The following is a 27548-nucleotide window of genomic DNA, read 5'->3' as shown; positions in this document are numbered from 1 at the left end:
CTTTCAAAGTGGCATTCCACTACTGCTGCACAATCAGAGGTGGAGATGAAGTGTGAAGTGTGTTATGAAGTGGAGTTATGGTCGCCACAGTACACCGTCATGTCGGACACACACTCCGGGCAGCCATGGTGCCCACCCCGAAGGTCAGGAGAACCGTAGTATAGAGCGGAGGGAGCCACCTGCTGTGGCCACCACGGTGAAGTGTAGACAGACTTCTGCTCCGAGCAGACCTGATGCTGCCATTATTCATGTTGACGGTGATTAAGGCTGCAGACAAGTCTGTACATCTACGTGTTTTGATCTGATAAATATTAAGTAACTTTGATCAAATGTAGAATTACTGTACTACAGCTTCTGCTTGGATGTTAACACGCACCGCAGCTGTTTAACTCCTAAATGTGTTTAAAGCACTTAATGTGCGGTTCAAATAACGCCTTGCACACCGTCGCTTCCATACTACGTTTATTATCATTCATAATTGCAATGCCGTGGTTCACAGTCTGATTAGCCTCTGGCTGCTATTCTTGCTAGACAGTTTTTCTCCAAACAAGAAATCTCGCCAAGTTTTAGTCTCACAAGAGCTTGTGACACAAGATCTTCTGAAATCCCTAACAAACACACAAACACCAAAAAACACATGCAATGGGAAAGAAAACGCTCCCAATGAGTTAGTTTGCATTCAGCTTTCAACCAGAACAACCTTGTTGCTAAGGACAACCTCTTGAGAGCGTGTGCCCTGCGTGTGTGATCCAGTAATAAATAATAAATGTCTCTGTCCACACACAAAGAGTCTGGTAGACAATGATCCTGTTTTGCAGACCACAATTATTACACAGCCTAAGGCCTCGACCAAATCAGTCAATGTATGAGTCTTAATTGTGTGGTTAAGATTATTGCCATCACTGGCCACTCACATTAACTGGTCAGTGGACTCACGAGATAATAAAACAAAGTGGAACCTCGACAGTCAACAATTTGAGTTCTACCAAATTAGAGAATGGAGAAAATGGGGTACAATTTGCATCAAAGGTCAAACAAAACTTTAGAGGATTACTGAGCATGACTTTTTTTGCCTCAGCACCTGCAGTCTAAAACGCCACGAGGCGCCTTTAATGCTGTGCAACACCTGTGTTCCCAAAAGCATTCATACAAAGAGAGAAATATATTTGGTTGCGGCGTTGAGCTCTATGTCGACAAGGAAGATGGCCGACGAGCCCAGAATGAAAGTACACATTATTTCTATAGCAGTTGACCCTCTGGAAAGTGAAAGTCAAAATTGTGTGAGAGAATGAGAGAGCCACATTGCAGCTCGAATGTTGGGTTTTCACTCTCACGGTTTTTCAAACATATTCGTGAATAAATTGTGCTTTTTTTGTGGTGATTATTAGTAAGCACAGTAAGCACAAAAACATCTTAAGGCAAAAATTAAATACATAATAACATAACAATAATAGATATACAAATACAAGGAATTAAGAAGAGTGAGGTGTGAGTGAAATATGAGAGATATGTCTTATTTTCTCTTATTATGTCTACTATATTGGTGTAAAGGTGACTACAGAGGTGATATTTCATGTCTATAGAGCTCTAATAATGTTTTTAAAAAAAACATATTAGGAAGGTCGTAAACAGGTTTTCTATGCCATAGCTACTCAAATATAAAATTGATAAATAAGAAATCCTACTTCGCGGAAATTCACTTGTCACTGTTGGGTCTGAAACCAATTAACGAGGGATTATTGCACAACTTGTGTGTGTGTCTGCCTCTTCCAGTATGTCTCATACTGTCATACGTAACTGTTGCACAAGTCTGATCGCGTTATGTGCGTGTGAAAATGAGTTATTACACTGAATCTAAAGGTGGAATAATATTAATAATAATAATAATAATACAGTAGTATTAAAAAAATAAAACAGAAATTCCACTGAACGTAAAGAATTTATGTAAAGTTTTTGCATCGTATTACGTAAGAAATTCCATATAACGTAAAGCGTCAAGTCGGTGCAAGTTCAAGAATTCGATTTGAATAGCTCGCGCGACAGAGAGAGGGGAACATTTTCCATGACTAACAGAATACACTTGGTGACGCCTTCTGACGCTTCACGCTCTCATTGGCTGATTATCGGTGCACCGCCTACGCTCTCATCTCATTGGCTGATTATCGGGGCACCGCCTACGCTCTCATGTCATTGGCTGACTTATACAGCGCATACATGAGTTTGTGTGAGAGACAGGCTTCTCCCTTCAACCTCCCTTCGTCATCGTAGTCGCCCTTAAACTATTTCGCACGCATTGAAATCTCTTCTTGAATATTTAAAGTGCTAAAGGGGTGAGTTTGGGAAGATCTTGGAACGGATTAGGCTATTTACATGTGTTTTACGCTTCGTATAACGTAAAAACCCTACAACGTAAACGTTCTCAGAACGGATTATTTACCTTGTAGGGGCGTCTACTGTATAGCAAAAACAGGGGTGTCCAAAGCCATTTCTGGACCATTTTCTGCAATTGAACCATTGCACATTCTAAAACTATAATTTAACAAGGAAACTAAAAAAACAACAGTGAAAATGGAAAAATCAGCTGTAATTTTACAAGAATAAAGTCAGAATATTAGGAAGAGCAGGAGCATAATGTTGAAATATTAAACAAAAAATATGAGTCTTTGAAAGTCATAATATTATGAGAAACAAACTAAGCAACAAATAATGGGCGCCAAACACGGGAGGCGACAAACAACTGCAATTGGCGAAACTCATTGCCAACGCAAACCCTGCACACGGGAGGCAACGAGCTACTGTGACCAGCTACACTGGTGAATAGTACGAGTCTGCCACGGTTTTTGATTGGCTGTCAGATGTGGAGTGTATTTGGGGTATCAAAGTAGTTCAGAGGAGGAAAAGCGTCCGGTGTTGATCGAGTACTCTTGCTAGTACTGGATCTTGCTAGTATTGAAAATAAATGTCCGTGTAAATTAATGTAAACTTACCCGATATGTTTACTCTGGTGCCGAGTTCCCATACTGCTGCTTTTTCTTTTATTTCTATATTCTTTTTTAGAAATGTGAAATATCTCCAGGAACAGTAAGCATTACTATTTCCCCCGCATGTTTACCCGCAAGAGCGTACTGATTAGCATCCTGTCGCAAGCCAGCGTGTGCACGATGACATGCAAGGGCACAAACTTTCACACGCACGAATTTTGCGTGTCGCTTGGCTGGACGATGTCTAGCGAAGGTCGCCCTATTGCGTGGCATCCATCAAAAATGAATGGAATAGAGGCCATGTTGCCACCCGTGTGTGGTAAGTAATAATATTACAAGGCAAAAAAACAATATTGATACTAATAAGATACTAATAAAAGCTGAGATGCAGTTTTTTCTTGAACTATATAGAACTTCTTAGCATATCTACATGTGTTGCTTTACCAAATATCAAAGTGGCCCTTGCATCCTTTCATTTTTCAGTATGTGGCCCTCGGTGGAAAAAGTTTGGACACCCTTGGTCTAACAGAACATCAGTATATTGCATATTAATTTGCAGGCATTAATAATTATTTTGCTGCACATGTCAGTTGGATATCAATAACTAACGCCAACGTGAAGGGGATGTCATGATATAATGGGAAGCTAAAAAAAACAAGTTTATTCACGTATGAGCCAGTGTGACATCATCATCATGATCATGTCTAATCATATTAGTGGAGCAAAGTTTGCACAAGACTGCACACAAGGTTGAACAGTAACTTTAGCACTGCCACATGCAACATGTTGGTCCACCATTATTATCGTACGCGTCGTCCTGGCAGTGGCAGATACCCCGTTACAAACCACTGTAGCATTCAAAATTAGGGTCAAATTATTAGTTATCCAATAAAAAATTTGGGAAAACAAAAACAAACATCTTAATGTATCCATAGCCTCTTACCTGCCATGTCAGTGGCAAAGGGTCGATCTGGTCTCCAGCCGGTGTACCAGCCCACAACTTTGCCCCCTGACACTAGTGGGCGCTCATATGCTCTGCCACCCACAAAGCCCACTGGCCATACAGACACTCCTCGAGTGTTTCGCATCTAGAAAAAAAAAAAGAATGGATTAGGCTTTACTATTGTGCGTCTTTTAATTTAACAGAATAGAGAGATTTTATCGGAATTGTGCACTGGACAGGATGACACAACCCAACTTGACATGCCTAAACGTAGCGTTACTTCTGATATACTGTATATTTAGTTTCCTTTCAGTGCAGCATTATCATGCTGGCTAGGGATGCGCACCAAAAGCGGCGCTGATGTAAGCAGCAGTAACCACATCAAAAAACTAAGCAACTATTTTGGTGCTAAATGAGTGATTCATATTCATTTTGTGGCAGTGAAATGAGGCAAAAATGAGGTGTAGTTACCGCCGAGTCAACTGCGGTGACGGTGTTACGCTTGATGCTAGTTTTTCCACCTGCACACATGACGGTGTGCATCTAGCGGCAATGCTCAGACAGAAACGCTGAAAAATTGGTTGTACAGATACTTCAAAGCATTCTGACCCAGCCACCTGCAACAAATGCTTGAAGGTGATCGTCTGCACTTAAACTACCGGAGAATCGTGCAATATTTTGTGTACATACCCTGCGTTGTGTATTGCTGCAGATTTTTCTGTGATAATTATGAAAATTTGTTGTGGATTTTCATTTCATATCGATGAATTTATGACTTAGTTATGATTTTATTTATATTATTCTATTATTTAAATGACTATTCTGCTCAACTTGCATCTCACAAAATTTCTAAAAACAAAAAAGCATTGTTTTGTGACAAAATTAGTAAGTTTTTTTCTTTTTTTTTTTTTTTTAAGTACCAGCTCAACCAGATATAAACACCAGATATCGGTTTCAAAAGTACCGATATGGCACTCGTATCGGATAATACGTAAACTATACCCAACCCTAGGGCTGACTACAGGTAATTCAGGCAACACTGACAATAAGTACCTTAAATAAGGTAGCGTGGAATCTTGGTTAGCATCATTAAGCCGTTCCAGAAAGTCACACCTAACCAAAACATACTCTCACCAAATCCATTTTTTCCATAAGAAATAATCTACATCCAATCCAGAAAGCCAGAAATGTTAGGACAATAAACACTTTTATAGTTATATAGTTTTACATGCAGAAAACAATACTAAATGTATACAAATGATAAATGAAAGGGATAAATGAACATTTAAGGTTACTTTTACCTTCATTGAAGACGTGACTGTTGCCAAAGACGATGTGGCAGCAAGATCAACATGGACACCACCTTTGCATTTTGCTATGAGTTATTTCTTGTCAATAGTGTTTCGCCCCTCAAGTCTCTATAAGCCAGAAGTTGCAAGTGCCCACATTTTGATAAAGAAGGTGAGAAACGCTATTGAAATCAAGAAATAACTCCTAGCAAAACACCAAGGATGGGTCAGTGTTGATCTTGCTGTCTTTGGCAACAATCACGTCTTCATTGAAGGTAAAAGTAACCTTAAATGTTAATTTAATCCTTTCATTCATCATTCATATGCACTTAGAATGGTTTTCTGCATGTAAATCTATAAAAAATGTGTTTTGTGTTAACAGTTTTGAGACTTGTGGCGTAACAGACAAATGACATCATAGAAATGTTAGAGCTGACTTCCACTTCCTGTTTCCATGTATTAGCAAACTGATCGAGATTGTGTGATCAAATAAAATACAGTAAAAATGCAGTTGGACATTAACAGGGAACACGCTACATTATGGGAACCAGGGCGTACGCTAACTGAGGTTCTACTGTGCTTGCAATACATTAGCTTCCAGTTATCTCTGTGATGCAGCAGCACCTAATGCTGCTGTGGCCAGTGAATAGAAATCCAGAGGATGGGTACATTCTGTTTGTTTTTGCCAGCTTGAACAAAGCTAAGGCTTATCTTGCGTCTAACGCGAGCACGCGTACACGCGCGCGCACACACGCACACACAGCTTGTAGCCTATCCTACCGTGATTGTGTGTCTTATTCTATTTTCCAATCCTAGCCACCCACTGATGCTCTCTCACACAAACAGCCTCCAGGCAGGCGCGCATGACACAACGGACCAAAAAAAAAAAAAACAAACCCATCAGTACGTAGCATTGCATGATTGCATCCTCACATCACACAGTGTTCTACAGTATATTGTAACGCTGCAGGAAATATGCGCTCTCAGTGAGTATGTAGAGGTTGTAAAGTTTCCTGCGGTGGGACGTCTGGAGAAAAGCTGAATGCACAGGGGACATATTATATGCATCCAACCCACCATGACCAATGTCTGCACTCGATAACCACTGTAAGTTTCAATTACAAACATGAACCACAAGACATGACAAATGTATGAGCCCTTTTGACTTTTGTGGAGACTCATGCGAAAGTGGAATCCCTCGTTCCACAACTTTACCCTGATCTGCACCAACATGTTATAGGTTCTTCTATGGCCCTCATCCACAAAGCTTTGTGACATTGGTTATAAGGTGTTTGCATAATCCTGCAAACTACTTAACAAAAGGCAATGAAAACATCTCAGCAATTCACACTCAACTCAAGAAACTTTTCTTTACTTTAGCTCCTTCTTCTCTTTAATTTCCCTTTTCAGCTGCACTGGGGGGAATCATTATCTGATCCTGTACGGTTTTTGTAAGTTTTACCCTGAATATTAGTTCTGGTAATGTAACAGAGTGAAACAATACCAACACAAAGAAAAAAAAAATCTAATTTGGATTTAATTGTTAGAAATAAATATTTAATCCCAAGCAAAATGTGGCTTCGAACTTGGTAGAGAAATCCTTACTAGCAAGCACTGAGGCCAGACATGTGGTCATCTCAGGAGGCATTTTGGTCCACTCCTCTTTACAGATACTTTTCAAATCCTGAAGGTTTCTGTCAGGATCTGAGGAGCTGTCGAATGCTTGACCCCCGGTATGCAGAGACAGCGGCAGAAGTGCAGAAGGCAGAAGCAGATGTGCAGCACTCCAAAATAAGAGAGGAGGACGGGAAGTGCTCACTCCTGTCCTGCGGACAACATGACAGTTTCGTGGCACCAGAGCCGGCCGACCCATTAGCCAATACAGTATTCCTCGCCACTTTGCACTTTCGTGGCTTTACGCTATCACTGTTTTCCAAAATATATTGAATGATCTCAAAACATGCACAAGAATTCCCAATATAATAATCCCATGCCAACCTAAAACTCAACTCTGAACCTCTGACGTCACTTCCTGTAAACCCCCACGCCCCAACTCAGCTCCCCAAGAATTGGAATAGATTTACAGCAACACACAAAAGCATGAGTCTTTATTTCTATCTTAAAAGCCTTATTTTCTTTTATTATGTCTACTATAGTGGGTAATACGAGTGACTACAGGGGTTTTATCTATCATCTATCTAGAAATTCACTTATCAAGGTTGGGTTTGGAACCAATCAACCGCTATAAACAAGGGATTACTGTATAGGCCAGGGGTGTCAAACCCGTGCCATGGAGGGCCGAGACACTGCAGGTTTTCTTTCCAGCCAGTCACTAAAGCAGGTGATTTTAATGATCAACACCTTCCGTTTGAGGGAAGGAGCTCATCAATTAAATCACCTGCTGAAGAAACTGGTTGGAGAGAAAACCTGCAGCGTCTCGGCCCTCCAGGGCACGAGTTTGACACATGCGGTATAGGCAAATGCAAAGAGCGCCATGGTCTCTGGGGGATGCCAAAATCAGGTTCCTCAAAATTTCAGCTCCATCCACAGGTTTTGTAAACAATCACTGTCTAGGTCAATCCAAGCTTTTGCTTGAGTCACTCCTTTGTTGCCTCGGCCAAAGTCATGGTGGCAGACCCATCCGCGACCCAGCAAAGTTACCAATGGTTTTTCCGGCTCCCTTGAGATCATTTGCAGGCTCCTCTCCCATACTTCTGGGCTGATCCCTCACCTTTCTCAGAAGCATTCTTACTCCATGAGGTGATATCTGGTTATCTTCTATGATCTACCAATTTCTCACCAAGCTTCTTGCTGAAAGGACAGGATTCATTTTGTGTTCCATGGGTACGTCCGTGGGGTTCAGAATTTTGGCTGCTTGGTTGAACATCTAATTTAACTCAATCAAATACAAATGAATTTGCAGTTTTTATATAATCAAAAAATACCATCAGCAGGGCATTGCACCATTATTTCCCCTACTGCATATTGCCCCCTAATACCTGTGTCCTACCAAAGCACCAAGGAACCAGGGCCTCCCAGCCCCCAGGTCCCAGCGATGGCAACTGCTTTGAAGCTCTTTCTCTCTTCTCACTCAGACTGAAATCTCCTTCCCTGGTTTCTGTGCAGCTGCTGCCTGGCCTTCTCTCTTAGGTCATTCTCCAAAGACTCAGGCTCTTCTGCTTTGTGGAATCAAAGAAGACGAAGAAGAAAGAGAGGCGCTCACTCGTTCCCAGATCATCTTGAAGCATGGTTGTTTTCGGATTAGTGGTGAAGTCCTGCTTTGAATATGGAACCTCCAAGCACAGGGTAGTTTGACACATTTTTACATTTCCATATGGGTATCCAGCAGTGCCCACACATGCCTTCAAGTGTAGAGCATCAAATATTCATGTCAGTCCTTGGTTTATAGTGCCATGTTGCCCCTTCTTTGTTGAATTCAAAAGACATGGTGTAATAACAACAATAATAATGGATAGGGTTTTGATGCCGCTACCCCTGGTGGAAGCTCAAGCGTGTACAGTAATCCCTCGTTTATGGCGGTTAACTGGTACCCGGCGCCACTGTGACAAGTGAATTTTTGTAATTTTGTAAGTAATTCCTTATAATTCCTTGTTTATAAATTGAATATTTTCGTAGCTGTAGCATAGAAAATAGGGTGGGAATCTCAGGGTACCTCATGATACGATACGATTTGCGATACATGGCTCACAATAACAACATCTGAATATGGTGATAAGATGAAACAAACCCCCCCAAATATTCACTGTTTTAGCTTACCCGTGATCGTAATGATTGCAAGCCGTAGAGAAAATGGGTGAATATTTTGCAGCATATTTTAACCAGAATGCAACCAGAAAGGTTGCAAAAACAATGAGACTGTTTTTGTGCAACATAACTGTAAAACAGGATAGGTGTGTGACAAACAGTGACACTATTTTAAACTCATTCAGAAAACATCTCATGACTCTCAAGTACATCAAATCTATTAAGTAGAAGCATAGCAAAAATAAATATTAAGTGTAGTGTAGTATTAGTGATGTATTCACCAAAAGAGACAGAGAATGACACGGATAAGATTGAGCAGCACGACAATGGTGACAATAAACGATGTAAACTAAACACACGTCTCTTAATTGAATAACACAGCATTTAGCATTTGATATACGAAAATCTGCAATTCTCTTACTAGGCACAATTTTCGTGGTGACGAACGACATGGCTGTCCATGTCTGTCGTGTCGCACGTGTGTCGGATTTGCGTGAGACACTTCTTGGACTCATCCACGCTATAAAAGTCCAAGTGAGTCCACACTTTTGATTTCAACTCCACTGGCACGTCTTTCCATTTAACTTCACCGGCGACTCCAACATAATGCGAAATTTGTTTGTTTTTTTCTTCTTCTGTTTTGTTTTCTTTTTTTTTCTGTGACTTCCGCCCAATTTTCTTCCACTCAATCAAATCAAATCAGATTTATTGTCATATTGCTCGACGTACAAATGCAGTGCAGGCAAATGAAATTGCATTTCTCCCGGTATGAATATGTATAAAAATAACAATTTATAAACACACACACACCTCCCCTCTCCCCTCCCACCCCAATACATCCATTCACACATCCCTGACATTGCTGGTTAAAAGACATATGCAGTTACACCTTAAGTGACCAAGATAGGTGCCTGTGTGTAGGTACCAGTTCAAGTGACCAAGTGCAATATATAATTAAACCTGAGCTAAAACTACAATACAACATACATATATAACAAATAATAATTATAATATAATGGAATAATATACAGAATATAATATATGTCCATGATGTGCATGAGGTGCAGTAGTGTGTATGGGAGGTCCGCATTAACTGTTCAGCATCCTAACAGCTTGTGGCAGGAAGTTGTTAATCAGTCTGCTGGTTCTGTCCCTGATGCTTCAGAATCGTTTGCCTGATGGCAGCAGTTTGAAGTGTTTGTGTAAAGGGTGAGTGCGGCCCTGGGAAATGCTCAATACCCTTCGCCTGCAGTGGCTCAGGAAAAGTTCTTGGACAGGGGGAGAGGAACTCTGAGTACACTTCCAGCTCCCCTAACCATCCTCTGCAGGGCTTTTTTGTCTGACATGCTGGTACTGCAGTACCATGTTGTGATGCATTACGTCAAAACACCCTCCACTACACTTCTGTAGAAGGTCCTGAGAATACTGGAGGGGAGAGAGGCTTGTTTGAGTTTGCTTAGGAAGTGCAGTCTCTGCTGGGCCTGTTTTCTGATCCCTGGGGTATTCTTGCTCCAGGTCAGATCATGCGAGATCTGCACTCCGAGGAACTTGATGTTCTCCACTCTCTCCACTGTGCGGCCACTGATGGTGAGAGGGGAGTGTTCAGGTGATCATCTCCTTCGTTTTGGCTACGTTGAGTACCAGGTTGTTCTCTCTGCACCAGCCCTCCAGATCTCTCACGTTTCCGTGTACTTTGACCCTTATCCCCTCGAATGAGTCCCATCAGTGTGCTGTCATCCGCAAACTCAATGATGTGGTTCCTCTCGTGTCTGGAGTCGTGTGTTGGGAGAGTAAACAGCATTAGTGTCTGGGGGATGAGGGTGTTAAATGCTGAGCTGAAAACGATGTACAGCAGCCATCACCAAATGGCGGACCTCGGTCCAGATCCGGACCCAGTGATGGCCCTTTACGGACCCATGACCAGTTAAAGTGATTGGGAAATATAATAACATTAAATTGTGCTTGCAGACGCGGCAATTTGCGGGCATAATTACTTCAGTTATTACGGTTACCGTGACAGCAAACGCAGTGACATCACTCAAAATGAGCCAATGAAATCATTTGTTTACTTGCCGAGCGAATGAGAACATGGCTTGCTCAAAAGTAAGAACAGTTGATCGAGAAACCCAAACATTTAAAAGCGAAAGGACGGATCCTTCCAGAATCCAGTGGCAAAGCGTTGTGTCTCATATGCTGTGAAACTGTAGAGCCAGTATGAAAAATCTAAAAAGCGTCATATCACATTTATTTACAGCACAGCAACGTGCAAATGAGTCTTCACTGAGGATGGTGTGAATATTGGAGCAAAACAAAACATCACCAACGGGAGAGTAGTGGACTGCTTCTGCTGCACAGATCTGACTCAAACGTAAACAAAAAGAGGAATTGTGTGACAAATTCCGGCAAATTCCAATGTCAGCTACAACAATAACAAGAAAATGTGAAACTTCATGAGAATGCACTGTTGTAGATTTTCTGTTAAAGAGACACTTATTAAATTGTTATTATTTAATATCATTTTTTCAGAGAAACCGTTTTAGAAACAGTTTTATTTTACTTGAAAATAAGCCCCTTGTGATCATTCATTGTTTGTACAGTCAAACTTTTGATTATTTATGTGAAATTTGAAATCCTGTTTTCTTTTAAATGCAATTTCGGTGCCAAAATAAGTGTGTTGTACGGCAGTGGTTGTAATTATTTTTCGTCATGCGCCCACTGATGGACAGAAATATTTTCACGGCCCTCCGATTTGAAATATTATTGACAAACTGATAATATCCATTTCTTCAACTGAGCTGTACAGACTGAACTCAAAACTGAAAACAGCAAAATGCAAAAAAATTGAGAGCAGTGAAGCATACAAGAATATTCAAGAGTCAAATTGCATGCCGACTACGACAAATTCATACATGTTGGCAGGTCTGCACTCATATTAAATGTCTTCCCTGCCTCTCACGGCCCCCCTGACAGTTCCCGCATCCCCCAAGGGGGTCCCACCTCGCTATTTGAGAAGTACTGGTTGTAGGGTGATGTGCAGGGTTTCATTACATTTGATAGTCATATGAGCAAGTCCGTTTGATGCAATTTAAGGCAAAATAAGGTTCGGGCCTTTGCAGTACAAAAAAAAAAAAGCATAAACGGACCTTACTTAAGACCCCTGATGTACAGGATTCTTGCGTAGGTGTCTTTCTGGTCCAGGTGGGTGTTAACAGAACGCAGGGTGATGGATACAACGTCCTCTGTGGAGCGTTTTGGGAGATACGCAAACTGGAGAAGGTCGTGTGAAGCAGGGATGCTGGCTGTGATGTGTGGTTTGACAGGCTGTTCAAAACACTTCATTACAATTGGTGTCAGCGCAACAGGGCGGTAGCCGTTCAGACAAGACACAACCGGTTTCTTTACCACCGGCACTATGATTGAGCTCTTAAGGCATCTGTGGACAATGGACTGAATCAAGGACATGTTGTAGATGTTAGTCAGGACACCCGTTAAATATACAATAGTATATTGATATTTCATCACACCCCGAATAGAAATCCTGTTTACGACCTTCTAAATATGGTTTTCATCATTATTAGAGCTCTCTACACATTAAATAACACCCCTATAGTCACCTTTAATAATAATAATGGATGAGATTTATATAGTGCCCTTCAAGGTACCCAAAGTGCTTCACATCTATGATCAATCCACTCCTCAGGCACACACTGGTGGTGATAGTCTGGTGATAGATAGACTGACGGCCTACTGCCTCTCCGACCACCACCAACCATTCAATCACATTCATACACCAGTGTGGGCAACACTGGAGGCAGGGTGGGTGAAGTGTTTTACCCAAAGACACACCAGACACAAGACACAATAGTTACTGGGATGGAGGAAGTGGGGATCGAACCACTAATCTTCCAGTTTCCTGCAACCCTTCACACTCGTATTACCCAATATAGGAGACATAATGAGAAAAAAATTAGAGATTTAAGATATAAATAACACTCATACTCGTGTGTGTTGATGTAAATGTGTTCAATAGCCAACTTTTAACTTGGCGTGGGTTACGGCCGCAACAGTAGCCTGTTTTAGGGTGCCTGTTGTGAGATCATTCAAACCTGCAATAAAAGCTTGTTGTTCCAGCATTCAAGTCTGGTGCGTGTCTCACCCAACATTACAGTAACATCAGGTTACCTACTACCTACAGGTAGTCACCAGTGTAGAATACTACATATCATTACGTCTTTGAATGCGTCTTCTGAATGCCTTACTGTATATCGTATGTGAGTTACTTTAGCATTTTTATGATTGAAAAATGCGTCATTTAGGCAAAAAAATACATAGCATTAGCTTAAATACGCATATTTCTGACTACTAAAAGGCCATATTCAACCACAAAACAACATGATTCATTAATTAATGCAGTCATTGTTCGCAATTAATTTATGAATAAATGGTCGCTGTTTCTTGGTAAAATATGGTCTGTTATTAGTCAAAACATATTGGAATACAAGTGATATGTAGTATTCTGGTTACTAGTAATGCAGTAATGACACAAAACATTGAGACATTACCTTACATTACATTACCTTAACACTGCATGAAGTCAGCCACTGCATGTCTGACATGAGTACAAAAAAGTTATCCTCCCATCATGTGTGGAAGTGGTGAGTGTTTGGCTTCTTACGTTTAGAAGAAATAAATTAGAGGCTAACTGGTCAGTTTGCTGTTCGGTCGCTAGCTTACAGGCGAGAGGCCGAGTTGCAAACAATGAATAGTATGTTAAAAAAGGTATTTAGAAAGTCATAAACAAGTTTTTCTATGCTCTAACTAGGAAAATATTCAATTTATTAAAATTGAATCCTATATCGCAGAAATGAATTTAACGCGGTCTGGTCTGGAACCAATAAACCGCTGTAAATGAGGGACGACTGTATAATTTTGAAAAGCTGTGTTCGAGTGAAGCCGCAAAATTTGAACTGTAATGTGGCGAAGGATGGCTGTATTGATCTGAACCAAGCTTCAGCATTTGGACTCTTTAGTTATGAAAGGAGCCCTCAGCAAAGAGAGCAGTGTCACACCACATACTGTACATGCTTTATGTATCCCTGCTGTCCCATAAAGGTGACAGTACTTGGCAAAATGGCAGCCAAGGATAGCTGTGAGGTGACAGTACTTGAACAGATGGTGCATTATTGTTATCTGCGGAAAATGCCTTTTGTGCCACCATCTGCAGATTACTGCTGCCACAGGAAATTTTTCACAGCACAAACTTCAAGTTAAGCTTTTAATTATACAAATTAGGCTGAGCTGAGCATACATGTCATGATATTATATAGTCTGGGTGTTTAACAGAAAATACATCAAAAGATGTGCGAATATAACAATGTTTTTGAAAAAAATATTACTCATTTCAACATACAGCAAAACAATTCACAAGACCTCACCTTAACACTGTTTGTTAGCCCCATTGCTAGCAGTACCACAACGCAACAATGCGAAATTAATACTAGATGAAGTAATTTCAATAGAAATTGCGTGTGAATGCTGCCGCCCAATATTACACTTTACTAATTAATAGACTTTGAAAAAAAGTGAAATGTTAAATGTAAAATTAATTTCCACCAATAAGAGGCGACACTAAAATTGTCCATTTATTTTCAAAGGGAGGTATGTTCCAGAAAATATTGAATTATGGAAAATGTGGGAATTTTTAGAAAAGCCCTGAAAGTTTTCAAAGTGGTTGAGAAATATGGGAGTAAAAACAGCGATATTTAAAATGTAAAAATGGAGAATGATTGTTGCAATGTATATACGTATATGACGAACCATTACCCGAGAACTGAGGCTCAAACCAGCAACAAGTCTACCTCCTGAGCCATGTCAACCAGTAAAATAAGCAGAATGTCACAGTAAATGTGTAATTAAAAAAAAAAAAGTCCTGATAGATAACCAAAGTGTCCCGTATGATCTTAAGATTTTGACAGTGGATTGGTTTGAACCAATCGCACTTTGGATCAAAGTGCATTAAAACCACATATGGAACACATATGTACACAAATGTTTTGTTTTTAAAATTCTTTTCTGGGGCCTATTGTACAAAAGCAGGATTCAGAAATCCATGAGAAATTACTAAAATGAACTCAACCAACCCCGACTATCGATCACAAAGTCACCGATTCACCACGGTAACGAGAGCAGCGTACTTTCCCCCGATGGATGCGGAAATCCTTATAGAGGATTATGAGGAGGCAAAAGAGCAAATAAAAAAGAAAGGCAACACCGCGGCAGTCATAAAACAAAGAGAGAAAGCGTGGCAAAGTATTGCAGAGACGATCGACAAGGAAAATTTGTGTAAGTAGTGTAAAAATACACACTCACTGCTCCGCTGAAACCATCACAATTACAATCCAAATAGCTAATGTTATGTTTGTTGCTTGTTTAACAAATCAAGAACTGGAACGTTACGGCTTCCGTGTAATGTAGTACACATCCGCAACCAACACAATTTACATCTCCGAAAACGTAGTCTCACTGTGATGAAGAATCCGTTGAAATTGTAGATGCAATTGACTGCAGATGTGAGTGAAATTGTGTAATTATAACTCAATAGGACTGTATAATTCCTTTATTTTGTAGTACATTTGTATTTATATGGGATGTGTATTTTCTATATACTGTAGTATGTGTAAATGATCTAATAAATGATCTAATGATTGCATCATCTAAAACCCTTTATGTACAATGATTGAAATGAATGATGACAAATGCTGAAATGACAATGGATGTAGTAGAATGTGATAACAATGTGTAGTAGGCAGTGGTCTGGAGCAGGCTAACGCCACAGAATAAATCTCCATGGTAACTTATGTCAGAACATATTCCACTTTCCACTCTCCCACTTTTGTGAAACCAGATCACGATTAAATTGAGCTACGATAACCAAGATATCCCGGCTTCATCCCTTATCCTAGTTTTGTGCAATAGGCCCCAGGTTTACACAATCCGAACAACAGGCTTGAAGACTAAAATATCGATGGTGTTTTTGTCTAAAACACTCTCATTGTGAGAAATATATGAAAAGCCTTGAAAAGGCAAAATAAAATAGTATTGGTACATTTGCCATTGAAGGTTTCTATGCAGTTGTGCTGCTCAGTGGAGAGCAGTACAGTAAATCCAGAGTCAATTTGAGAACACAAACACAAACATGTCTCAGGACTGGAGAAACCCCAGGAGGCCTTTCCTCGTGTTTGTCATCAACTACAAACACAAAGGCTTGAAGGACAGCAAAATAGTAAAGATTGCAGTGGTGGTGCACAGCGGGATTTCTCAAGCTAAGCTACAACAGACGACAAGAACAGAATCAAAAAACACATTTTTCATATGAATACTCTAGAGGTTCATGTCTCGCTATTGGTTTTGTTTTTATTGACAAAATAAGATTTGATCAAATCTCATCGTTAATTCATTTACTTCTCATCTACAACAAATACTTTTTCTCTTAATAACCACACTTAATAATTTACAACCACTAAGTGAATGCGAATACAGTAGTCCTTTGTTTATCTGCAGAGTAAGATTACTAGCGTTTTAGTAGTGTATTCAGTAGAGATTATTATCAGGGATTATTGGGCCTTTTGTGAGATCATTCAAACCTGCAATAAAAGCTGTTGTTCCGGCGATCAAGTCTGATGCTTGTGTGTCTCACCCAACATTACAGTAACATTACTGACACCTAGTGACCAGTGTAGAATACTACATATCATCACATTTTTGAATGCGTCTTCTGAATGCCTAATTTGGATTGTACTTCATTTAGCTATTTTTATGCTCGAAAATGCTTAATTTATGCAAAAAAATGTAACTATGCAATTTTTAGTAATAATATTCCGTATTCAACCACTAAATAGCATGATTTATTAATATATTTTTGAAAAATCGAGAGAGCGAAGCTGTGCCAAGGGATTACTGCATAGTTTTACATGCAGAAAATAATGCAAAATGCATAAAAATACATATAAATGATGAATGAAAGGAATAAATGAACATTTGAAGTTACTTTTACCTTCACTGAAGACATGATATGTTGCCAAAGACACGATGTGGCAGCGAGATCAACACTGACACCACCTGCGTGTTTTGCCATGCGTTAGCTTTTCAATTCAATAGTGTTTCTCACCTCAAGTCTCTGCTTTTCTTTTGATCACTGCTGCAAAATAAGCCAAAATGGAGCCAAAGAAAGTTACAAATGATTGGAATCCTACTTTGCGGAAATTCACTCACCACAGTCGAGTCTGGAAACCAATTAACCGTGAAAAAGAAGGGATAACTTTATTCATGGTTTCCACGGTGTCACATAGTGCTCTGTAAATACTTTCCATCTGCATGCATATACATACACAGTGTTATCTTTATGCCTTTCTGTTATGCAAACAAACTATGCTGATGTGCACATTTAATATGGCAATGAACTGAAATATAATACATTAGCCTACGGTAGTCCACTGACCTGTATTGCTGCTGCTGTGTGATAAGTCTACTTGCAGTACACAACCATTAAATACAGCAGGGATAATTAAGGCGCTAATTTTATGACAGTAGGTTTGAACAGATGGGAACCATTACATCTGAATTTTGGTCGCTTTTGAAAAGGAGACAAAAGCGCTTCATTACTGTTACTATATTTATAGAATCATAATAAAAAAACATGAATGAAATGACTACTGCCTTACCAGCACTCGGTCTACTTCACAGAGCTAAGCACAACACTGACTCTGCTCAGCGGTTTTACATCACTGATGAATCTATGAAGTCTTCAGCTCCAATTTCGCTTTTACAGCTGGGAGCCAACAGCAGACGATGTTATGCATTAAAAATTCTCAGTAGCTCCCGTCTCATTATCACTTCAACTGGGAGCAAATGCCGCCCAGCAATCACAAATCACTCATCTTGGCTGCACATGAAATGACAACCCGTGAGTCGTGACAAATGACATGGACGTACAGGAAAAGAAAAAAAAATAAGGAATAACATTTCATTGGACCTGCAGCCAGGGCACAGAGCAGTCTCAGAGCAGTGCGCTTCTGTCACATAATCAACTTTGACTCCTTCCCTGCAAACAAATGCCGCATGTGAGAAATGAATTGTGCATGCGCTAAATAATGAATCGATAACATCCAGTCCATCCAGTTGCTGCCTCCTGCCCCGGAGAAAAAGCCATATTGTGTTGTTTGCGTATCAGGGTGAGTGTTCGGGTGGTGTGGACGGGCGTGATTTTAATCATGTGTATTTTTTTTTCTTTGTGTTATTAATATGCATGGCAGAGGCAGAAATGAGCTCGGGGAAAATGAATGAATCAAATTAGACGGGGCTATGGATGAGCTGTGAAAGTGGGACGCAATGGTCCATGATATGGGTGAAGGTTGAGGCTTTATGTGTGAAAACTAAATAGATGAAGGTGCTTTCATACTGTGTGCTACTCCTGTGCATGCTAGACTGCATTTGCTGTTTCATTTTTGGAGAAATGAAGCTTTCAAAAAGAGCGCATTATAATCACCCCAAATAATTTGGATTAGTCAGTGGCCATTATTTGTCAAATGTATGTGCATGCCAGATACTGTACATGTCAGACTGGCTGCACTGTAGATATCAGCAAGTATGTGGCTGACATCTGTATTTCTTAAAAGATGCTTGATACCAATATCCAATATACTAATACTGTATTGTCCATCACTTCATTACCGATACCAATGCTGGCAGCACCTCTTCCATCAAACTAATGTCACATAATAAACACATTATTCTTCTTTCTACGATGGCACTTAATGCATTTTACACAAAAAAAACACTGTTTGTGCAAAATAAGACAAATACTGCAATATGCAATACAAGTCATATAAAATGCCTTATTAACAGTCGCAAAAATAACCATGACCCATTAAAGCAGAGGTTCCCAACCAGCGGGCCATGGGCAGGGCTGCACCTTGGAGGGTTCCCAGCGGAGGGTCAGTGGACGTTGAGTCCAAGCGAGCCATGTTCCTTGCCTCCATTGTTGAGGCAGCTGATTGGAGCTGTGGCTGAAATGCTGTCAATGCCTGTCGTGGCGTTAATCCCAGAACCCACTGGTGGATACCAGTGAGGGATGGCATCAAGCTGAAGAAGGAGTCATATTGAACTTTTTTGGCCCATGGCACTCAGGACATAATTAGAACAGGACACCATGAACTTGTAAGTTAATTATGTAACTTTACCGAGAGTATATACTTAGGGTTTTTCACAAAAAGAAGGTAACCTGAAAATTTAGGAGGGGGAAGGCAGGGGGTCTTCCAGAAAAGAAAGAGAGTCAAATAAGTCCTGATAAATTAGTCTCAAATAATGAATTAAACGGTGAAGTCTAGGTGCTGCTGACAGGTGTAAAAAATGTCAGTGGATGCTATGTGAGCGCATTCCTAACAGCACCCGTAGGGGCTCAGCCCACCCTATCTTTCAGTCCTCGTGACGTCGCTGGTTATGCTGATAAGCCGGCAGCCAAGGTAGAAACTGTGCCAAATTGATGTCAGGGACAAGCAGAACAGTTTGGCAACTAATTCTACGTGGCAGCCTTGTGATGCTGCACATCAGCAGCTCTGTTGTGGAACACACAGTCATGGATCGCAAGCCGTCTCCACAATCACTGTGTCACCATTGTTCATTTCACAAATGCACTCACCAGTACAGCATTAGGTACGCCAGCATAATCCGACGTCGCAGCATTAATCATGTGTTGATTTTTGTAGAAGTATTTTGCGATGGTAAATGTTCTGTATCACACTGAGAGGTGTTTGCCCTTGGTTTGCGGTACAGTGTCTAAACAAGGTAACCCAGATATTAGAAACAGCTGTCAGTATTACGGGGGTAACGTTTCATGCAAATGGTAAAAATCAAGTAATTCCTACACACATAAAATGTCAAATTAACATTTGCAGTGGCTGTGCTGTGGCTTGCTGCCAGCCTGCCCTGTTAAAATCTCATCTCACCTTGTTCTTGTAGACCCAGTCTCATGTACCATAAATCACGGCGTATAAACAGAACCTTTTTTCCACCGGTAAGAAGCAAAAAATCGGGGTGCGGTTTATACTTGATGACAGGTCTGTGACCAGACTCGGACTGAAAAATAATATCAGACAACGCTTCTACAACGCTTCAGCGGAAGATCACTCGTACTACAAGCCCGGTCACACCGCCTGAACTTTGCTGTAGCGTCCCTTGAACGGTAGGAAGAAGGGGCCGAATTTCGACAACACTCGTCACCGCGCACAAAATGGGAAAAAAAATAGAAAACACAGGCGTTGTCCTAGCGGTGCACCGCTGAAGCCTTGATTTAACGGTAGCGAACGTTGGTTTGGCGGTGACGCGAGCGGTGATAGAGCGGCGTTCTGCGCATGCGGATCAGTTATCCATGTATTGTACATATAACACATAATGCTGCATTGCTTCAGTGTGAATTTGAATAAACTCCAACATTGTATTGTATTTTACATCATCTGCAATGTTTTAATGGAAGCTTAGGTTAGCTTCAGTGTATATTGAGATCGTTCCACTGTGTGAAAATACAGACAGTCGTCAGATAAGTTAAGAAGAAGTTAAGAAAGAAATTGCATACACAGGCATTTTCAGCAACTGTACAGCAGAGGGCGCTAAATTCAAAGCAACTGTCTGACCGACAGACGGCTATTCTAAAATGGGCTTCATGAATTCCATTGCAGATGAATTGATGGGCGGCAGATTTCTCCTTTCTTCTACTTTTTGAAATTGCTTAGTACCTTTATGCATGTTGATTTGAGATGAAAGAGTTGGCAAGCATTTATGAACTAAACTTTTTTTTTTCCCCGCCGTGAGCCTGAAAATGGGGGTGTGGTTAATACACGGGTGCGGTTTATAAACGGTGATTTACGGTATTGAGATACTCCTATTCACCACGTATTAAGAAGTGACTACGGACTTAAGGTGGTGAGATTAATTTTTTTCGGAAAAAACAACCTATTTTCTGAGAAAAAAAAGTACAAATTTAAAGATTACAGTCAAACTTGTCTATAGCGGCCACTAGAGGGAGTCTGCAAAAGTGGCCGCTATAGACAGGTGGCCTCTGTAGACAGGTTGGCGTCCAGTTTGAATGTTGACCAGTAGAGGGAAAAAAAGGGAAAAAAAGGGAAAAAATAATAATAATAATGTTGACCAGTAGAGGGCACTGCGGACTGTGGATAAAAGTTGTACAGCACTACTCGGCTTGTTATTATCATGGTTCATGGTTCATGGTTTTAACAAAGCTGTGCTAGTAATGTCTTACGCTTGTTTTTAATATTTTACTTTTTATACGGCAGAGTTGTCATTACAGCTTTAGTTCATCAGGAAGTGACGGGAAGTGACGGTGGGCGTCCCGAGCAGGAGAGCTAGGCTCAGTGCTAGCTGTGAGTTTCTGGAGAGTTGGGAAGTGTGTTTATGTTGGCGTGGATGTAAAGTCCTGCAGTGTTCTCCGCTGTTAATAAGCGATTAAAGTGCATCGGCGACGTGAGTCTCTCCTTCCCCACAACAAGCGGCATTACAGTATTGACCAGTGCACACCAGGAAATAAACGGTGTCACTTGTTACAGGCATTGGCTGGACAGCTATGTAGTGGGGCTTGTTTAACCTTTGCCTTGTGGGCAAGCAGGAAGGAGAGACGATGCTGAGAGATGTGTGTGTGTTCTGAGCTGCTGTCTGGTGGCCGCGTTCAATAAATAAAGTTGGCAGAAGCAACAGGAGAAGTTTCCTTCTTTGCTTCGGAGCTGAATAACACTGGCAAGTTAACAGACTAGTAGCGAACGGAAAAGAAGACGGCTTTGTTTGTGTCGAATACAGAAGATGAGGACTTTGATGGATTTGTGGATGAGGATTGATGAAAAATAACGTGAGTACATTCTAAACTTCAATTAAGTACAACCGAACTCAGTTTTGGTCCCGCTGACGCATGCATGCTAGCGTATGTTTTTTTTTTATTGTAGCGTTGCTGGGAGCACGTCCTGTTCCCAGCCTACTTTGCGGTAATGTTTTGGTGCAAATGCTCTTAAAGTTACATGTTTGACCAGGAAATAGCAAGCTCAAAAGAAGACGTCTTTTTTATGTGGAACAACTGACAGTTTGTGTGGATCTTGTGAATGATTGTGACTGAGCTAGGACTCAGTAATTAAAGTCTACACACGACGGCTTCATTGATTGAAAAACAAAACTTTTTCGTGCATGAAGCTTCTACTTGACTTGGTAATTTGGCCGCTATATGCGTTCAGATATTGACCAAGGGAGACAAAATATGTGGCCGCTGGCCGCGTTGGACAGGTGACTGCTATACACAGGGTCTATAACATGTAAATTTGCTGCGGGGGATTTTTCATTGGCCGCTATAGGCAGGTGGCTGTTCTATATAGGTGGCTGCTAAGACAGGTTTGACTGTATTTGATTTACCCAAAATCTGCAAATACTGTAAGTAGCGTGTGAATGCGAGTATGCGGTGATCCGCTGTATAGAATTGAATTCTACATCACTGCTACCAACAATCACGTTATTCTGATGGTCAATCCAAACAGAGTATTACTAATTTGTCAATTCAGAATTTGTGATAATTCTGCTTAAAGCTACGGTATGGATCTTGTCTGTCTGTATCTGTCCTCAGATAAATCAAAATGAAAATACACCTGGTGAACTTGTCTCAGGTTTTCACCATATCTTTGAACAAAACTGTATTCAATAAAATAGTTTTAATTGGTCCAGGCTCTCAGTGTTATTCTCCGTTGGGACAAAAAAAATGACAGAATGCGGGAGCGCCCAGCAGAGACAAAATGGCTGGTTAAATTGCCAGATCAGAAAAAAAGGCCAATGGAAATGAGCAAGGAGCTGGTGCATAACAGTTTTACATTTAAATTGGCCCTTAAAAGGCTTCTGCCTTCCTGTCACCTTCCACTCTTCTCCATTCTCATCCTCTCACCCACCTAACCATGGACCATTTCCCCCAGTGAGGTCTCCTTTCCGCTTCGCTTCCCTGACATTACAACCCCCACCTTCACATCTCCCACTACACTATGTAATTATGATAATTGCTCACAGGGACTGGAGTAAATTGAATTTCTCGTTTCACTCTGGTTCCTTGAGCCCACCAGTTTCTCTTTGTGTCTTCTTCCCATCAAATGAGACTCTCAAGGCAGAGATTTTTCTGCTGTGTCTTTGAACAAATATATACGAGTTTACACGGTTAGAAAAATAAAGACACTTAAATTACGCATCCAAGATTTCTCTTTGAATAAAACATTCTAGTTGAAAACTAGTGTTATTAATCACACATCAAGGGCTGGATTTATTATTTATACAAAACGTCAGTGTGGAAACATGAGGAGAATGGTGGATTTCCTGAAGATTTACAATCACAGACGGTCTCCTAGGTGATGACGTCCCAGCTTGATGAAAGACTGACTGGTGTTACACTGTTACATGTGTTCCATCTATTTTTTGATCAGAGGAATTGCCTCTTTTTGAGAAAGTACAGTTTTTGAAAGTTTAGGTAAATTACATTATTTGATTGAAAAGAAAGAGAAGAAGCTACAAATTTAATTACCAATGTTAAAGTTCTTAATTCCATTACTAATACAAAATCTTAGTGGCCACTGCACAAAAGCACATGAAATCAAATACTGTACAGTGGAACCTCCGTTAGCGTCATTAATTCTTTCCTGAAGGTCTGACTCTAATCAAAACGTACTCTAACCAAATCAGTTTTCCCCATAAGAAATCATGTCAATCTAATTAATCCGTTTAAATAAGCCAAAAATGTTAACACATAACATGTTTTTGTAGTATCACAAATATAGTTTGCATAAAATTAGAGCTGCAACAATTATCATCAATTAATCGATGGTTAATTGATTACCCAATTCATCAACAATTATTTTGGTAATTGAGTAATTGTTTTTTTTATTTAAATATGTATATATCCTCTGATTTCAGCCTCTCAAATGTGAATATTTTTTTTTATTTCCATTGTCATCCATGAAAGCAGACCTACTGTATCTTTGTGTTTTAACCAAAACAAGATATTCACACATATCAGCTTACTAAATTGAGTTGAACTTTGGAAAACAGTGATGGGCGTTTTTGCCTTTTTCTGATATGTTGTGGACCCAACCACTAACTGCAGGTGTTTGCTTCATATTAATTTGGCCCATCGATAGCCTAACCATTTACTCCATTAATTGAAACAACAAGCTTCAGATTAATCAACTAAGAAAATGATCGTGATTGTATTTTTGTGTACATGTATTGTTTTACTAAAGCTATTTGACAAACGTTTCGATTTTTTTAATTATTTAACATTATTTTGCTCTGTCAGTTCAAATCTTCTATTTCTGAATAGAGGCGGAAATTAAAGATGTGTGGGTTTTTTTTTATCCGATTAATCAAAAAAATAATTGACCTATTGATTGGTTATCAAAATAATTGTTAGTTGCAGCCCTACATAAAACAATTCTAAGTGTATATAGAGTAGTACCTCGCATAACATAAACCTCATTTTACATAAATTCCACTGAACGTAAAGAATTTATGTAAAGTTTTTTCATCGTATTACGGAACAAATTCCATATAACGTAAAGTGTCAAGCCGGTGAAAGTTTTTTTTTTTCAATCAACTTTATTTATGCCTCAAGTCGGTGCAAGTTCAGACTCCGCTCTCATCTCATTGGCTGATTTTCAGGGCACCGCCTACGCTCTCATCTCATTGGCTGACTTATACAGCATGTTTGTGTGAGACAGGCTTCTCCCTTCAACCTCCTTCATCTTCGTAGTCGCCCTTAAACTAACTTAAACAATTAAGTTAAGTTACAAATTAAAATTTTGCACAAAGCTTTTTCGTGTAGTGCGTGTGCGTTTGTCTGTGAGACCAGCTGACTTTGACTTTTTAAGGCTAGTGCTCCTCATCCTTCCTGCCTCCACTTGTGTGCTCCTGATCAAGACATCTCGTGAACGGTAAGATTGTTTTTGTTTTTCAGTTTTATTCATTTACAGTAATGTTATTTATTACCTTATTTTATATTGGAATGTTACTGTATTATGTTTATGCTAACGTTTTCTTATATTTTCCCACCATATTTGGTGGACTTTGAATATTTTGAAGGGCCAAATGGGTGAGTTTGGGAAGATCTTGGAACGGATTAGGCTATTTACATGTATTTTACGCTTCGTAGAACATAAAAACCCTATAACATAAAGGTTATCGGAACGGATTATTTATGTTGTAGGGGCGTCTACTGTACATACATATAAATGATGAATGAAAGGGATAAATGTTACAAAAATGATAAATGATTGTTGCCAAAGACACAATGTGGCAGATCAACACGGACACCACCTTCATGTTTTGCTATGAGTCATTTCTTGAATTCAATAGTGTCTCTCAAGTCTCTGCTTTTGCTTTGATCATGGCTGCAAAATAAGCCAAAATGGAGCCAAAGAAAGTCACAAGTGGCAGCATTTTGATAAAGAAGGTACTTTTTAAAAGTCATTTACCCAACACTACTTAAAATTATCTTAGGGGGTGCTCAACACCTCAAGCACGGTAGGCTTACTTCGTGTGAGTGCACTAAATCGCAGCAAGGCGTGGCACGCTTCCCCTTTTGGGTGACAATTAGAAGAGACGGTATAGGGCCCGGAGAGATTTCATGCACGCACATTCACTCACGTAATGTAGCGGAGAACGCTACATTACGTTACACGTCACGCTACATGTGATGAGACCGGCTCCGTGCAGATTATTAATGATAAATGGTACGATTCATAATAGCAATGAAATACAAAGACTTTTTCCATTACAATGTGTAATAAAGAGTCATTTTGCTACTCTCGCAAAAAGTCGGCAATCTTGCACAAAATATGTACAATACAAGGAAGTTATGAAGAAATACCGCAGATGCTTTTTGTGGGGATTCCGCCCTGAGTCCACTAGCAAATGTGGTAAAAGTAATTGCCACACCCATAAAAATGTCTACTTTAGACACACGGCTAGCTCCCCCTCCAAACCCTCCTGCTAACTTGACGTTGACATCATTTGACTATTTCATTAGATCCAATGTTCAGCACAGTAATTTGCAAACCTGATTTGGATAACCCATGCTGATCGACAATATTTGAAAAGAACCCTACGCCATGTCTCGTGGCAGAAGGTGCCCTGAGATCCATCACTGCACCGTGTATTCAACATCATACCTGCTCCCTAAAATAAGCGACACGCATGCTGTGAAGCTCTCTGGGCTTGGGGGAGTTAAATTATTCAAAAAAGGTCTGACGAAAGTCTTGCCTAGCTGACAGCTCCTGCAGCTGCATCAAACGGTTCTGCTATGCTGCCATCAGCTGAAAAAAAACCCTCCATTTCCACAGTCAGCTTTTTAGGAATGAAGAAATGGGAAGGGGAGGGGGGAGTAACTAAATGGATAAAACAGAGTCAGTTTCAACATGAACAGTCATGTGAAAAAATAGGACACCCTATGGTGTTTCAATAATTAGAATGAAACAGACGGTCAATGACATGGTTGCTAAGTCCTGCACATGCCCCTGCAACAACATCTTGCTTCATGTTTTTTAACTTATCTTGCTCACATTTTACAGGCGTGTTCTTGTCAGTCCCCTAAAGATGTGTATCAAATTCCGCAGTGATTCTTCAGGTCTGTAACATTTTAGTTATAATTCTACCCGTCTACACTGTCGCATTTGCTATGAAGTCTTGCACATGATGAAGTTGTTTCTAAACTCCATAGCATTTATTCATCAGTTGAATACGTACATTCCATCACTCCAGTTTCTATGCTACTTCAACAGTTCACAGTACTGATGATCAGTCAATACAGGGCTAGCACATAGAAACAGAAAGCCGTTCACACCTTTGAGAAAGTGAGATAATTGAATTAACCAGCCACACATTTTGGAATAAGCTGGAGTACCTGAAGAAAACACAGAGAAGTACTGGAACATGCTCACTCCACGCAGAGACCGTTGGTAATAGATTCAGAGGTTGGTGGCATTGTGATGGCACAGTGTACAATGAAATACAAAATCTAGCGGGAAAGGGAGTGTGTTAACAAGAACTAAAGATATGAGCACATGTCTGGTTGACTCTTGGGAAGCCCAGAAACATATCACTTGCCAAACTGTTACCTTATCAACATCTACAATCTCAATATGACGCCTCTTTAAGCTTGTCTTAGTGTAAATTGCCTTTCCACCTGATCTGTCTCCAGCCAAAGAATGAGCAGCCTTGTTAAACATTTGCTATGCACCAATGTTTGTCTCAAAAGAGCAAAGAAGGGGGTGGTTGCAACACATTTAGCTCATTATTCTGTTGGAGTCTCTTAGGGCAAAACAGAATGGGCAGCATCTTTCATGTGTAATCAACTACCGAGAGTCATCCAGACTCAGATTTTGTCCCAGATAGGGTTTCTGAATAATTTGTCCAGGTTCTTTCGACACAAAAGCTACATAACATTGTGTGATATCATTTGTCTGTGGCTACAACCAGGCTGACAACACTGAT

The 27548-nt window shown here is 40.2% G+C and overlaps 1 protein-coding gene across 1 annotated transcript in view; it reads right to left on the bottom strand.

The window, feature by feature from the left end:
- The window catches only part of b3gat2 (beta-1,3-glucuronyltransferase 2 (glucuronosyltransferase S)), a 71498-nt gene that overhangs the window by 30657 nt on the left and 13293 nt on the right, over positions 1-27548 (bottom strand). Inside the window, exon 2 of the mRNA XM_054799589.1 lies at positions 3925-4069. Within this exon, the coding sequence (XP_054655564.1) occupies positions 3925-4069 (145 nt within the window). The remainder of the gene's footprint in view (positions 1-3924; positions 4070-27548) is intronic.

Source organism: Dunckerocampus dactyliophorus, chromosome 14 (assembly GCF_027744805.1).
Source record: "Dunckerocampus dactyliophorus isolate RoL2022-P2 chromosome 14, RoL_Ddac_1.1, whole genome shotgun sequence".
Classification (NCBI taxonomy): Eukaryota; Metazoa; Chordata; class Actinopteri; order Syngnathiformes; family Syngnathidae; genus Dunckerocampus; species Dunckerocampus dactyliophorus.
Note: the sequence above shows the minus strand (reverse complement) of the source record. Positions and strands in the feature narration are given on the sequence as shown.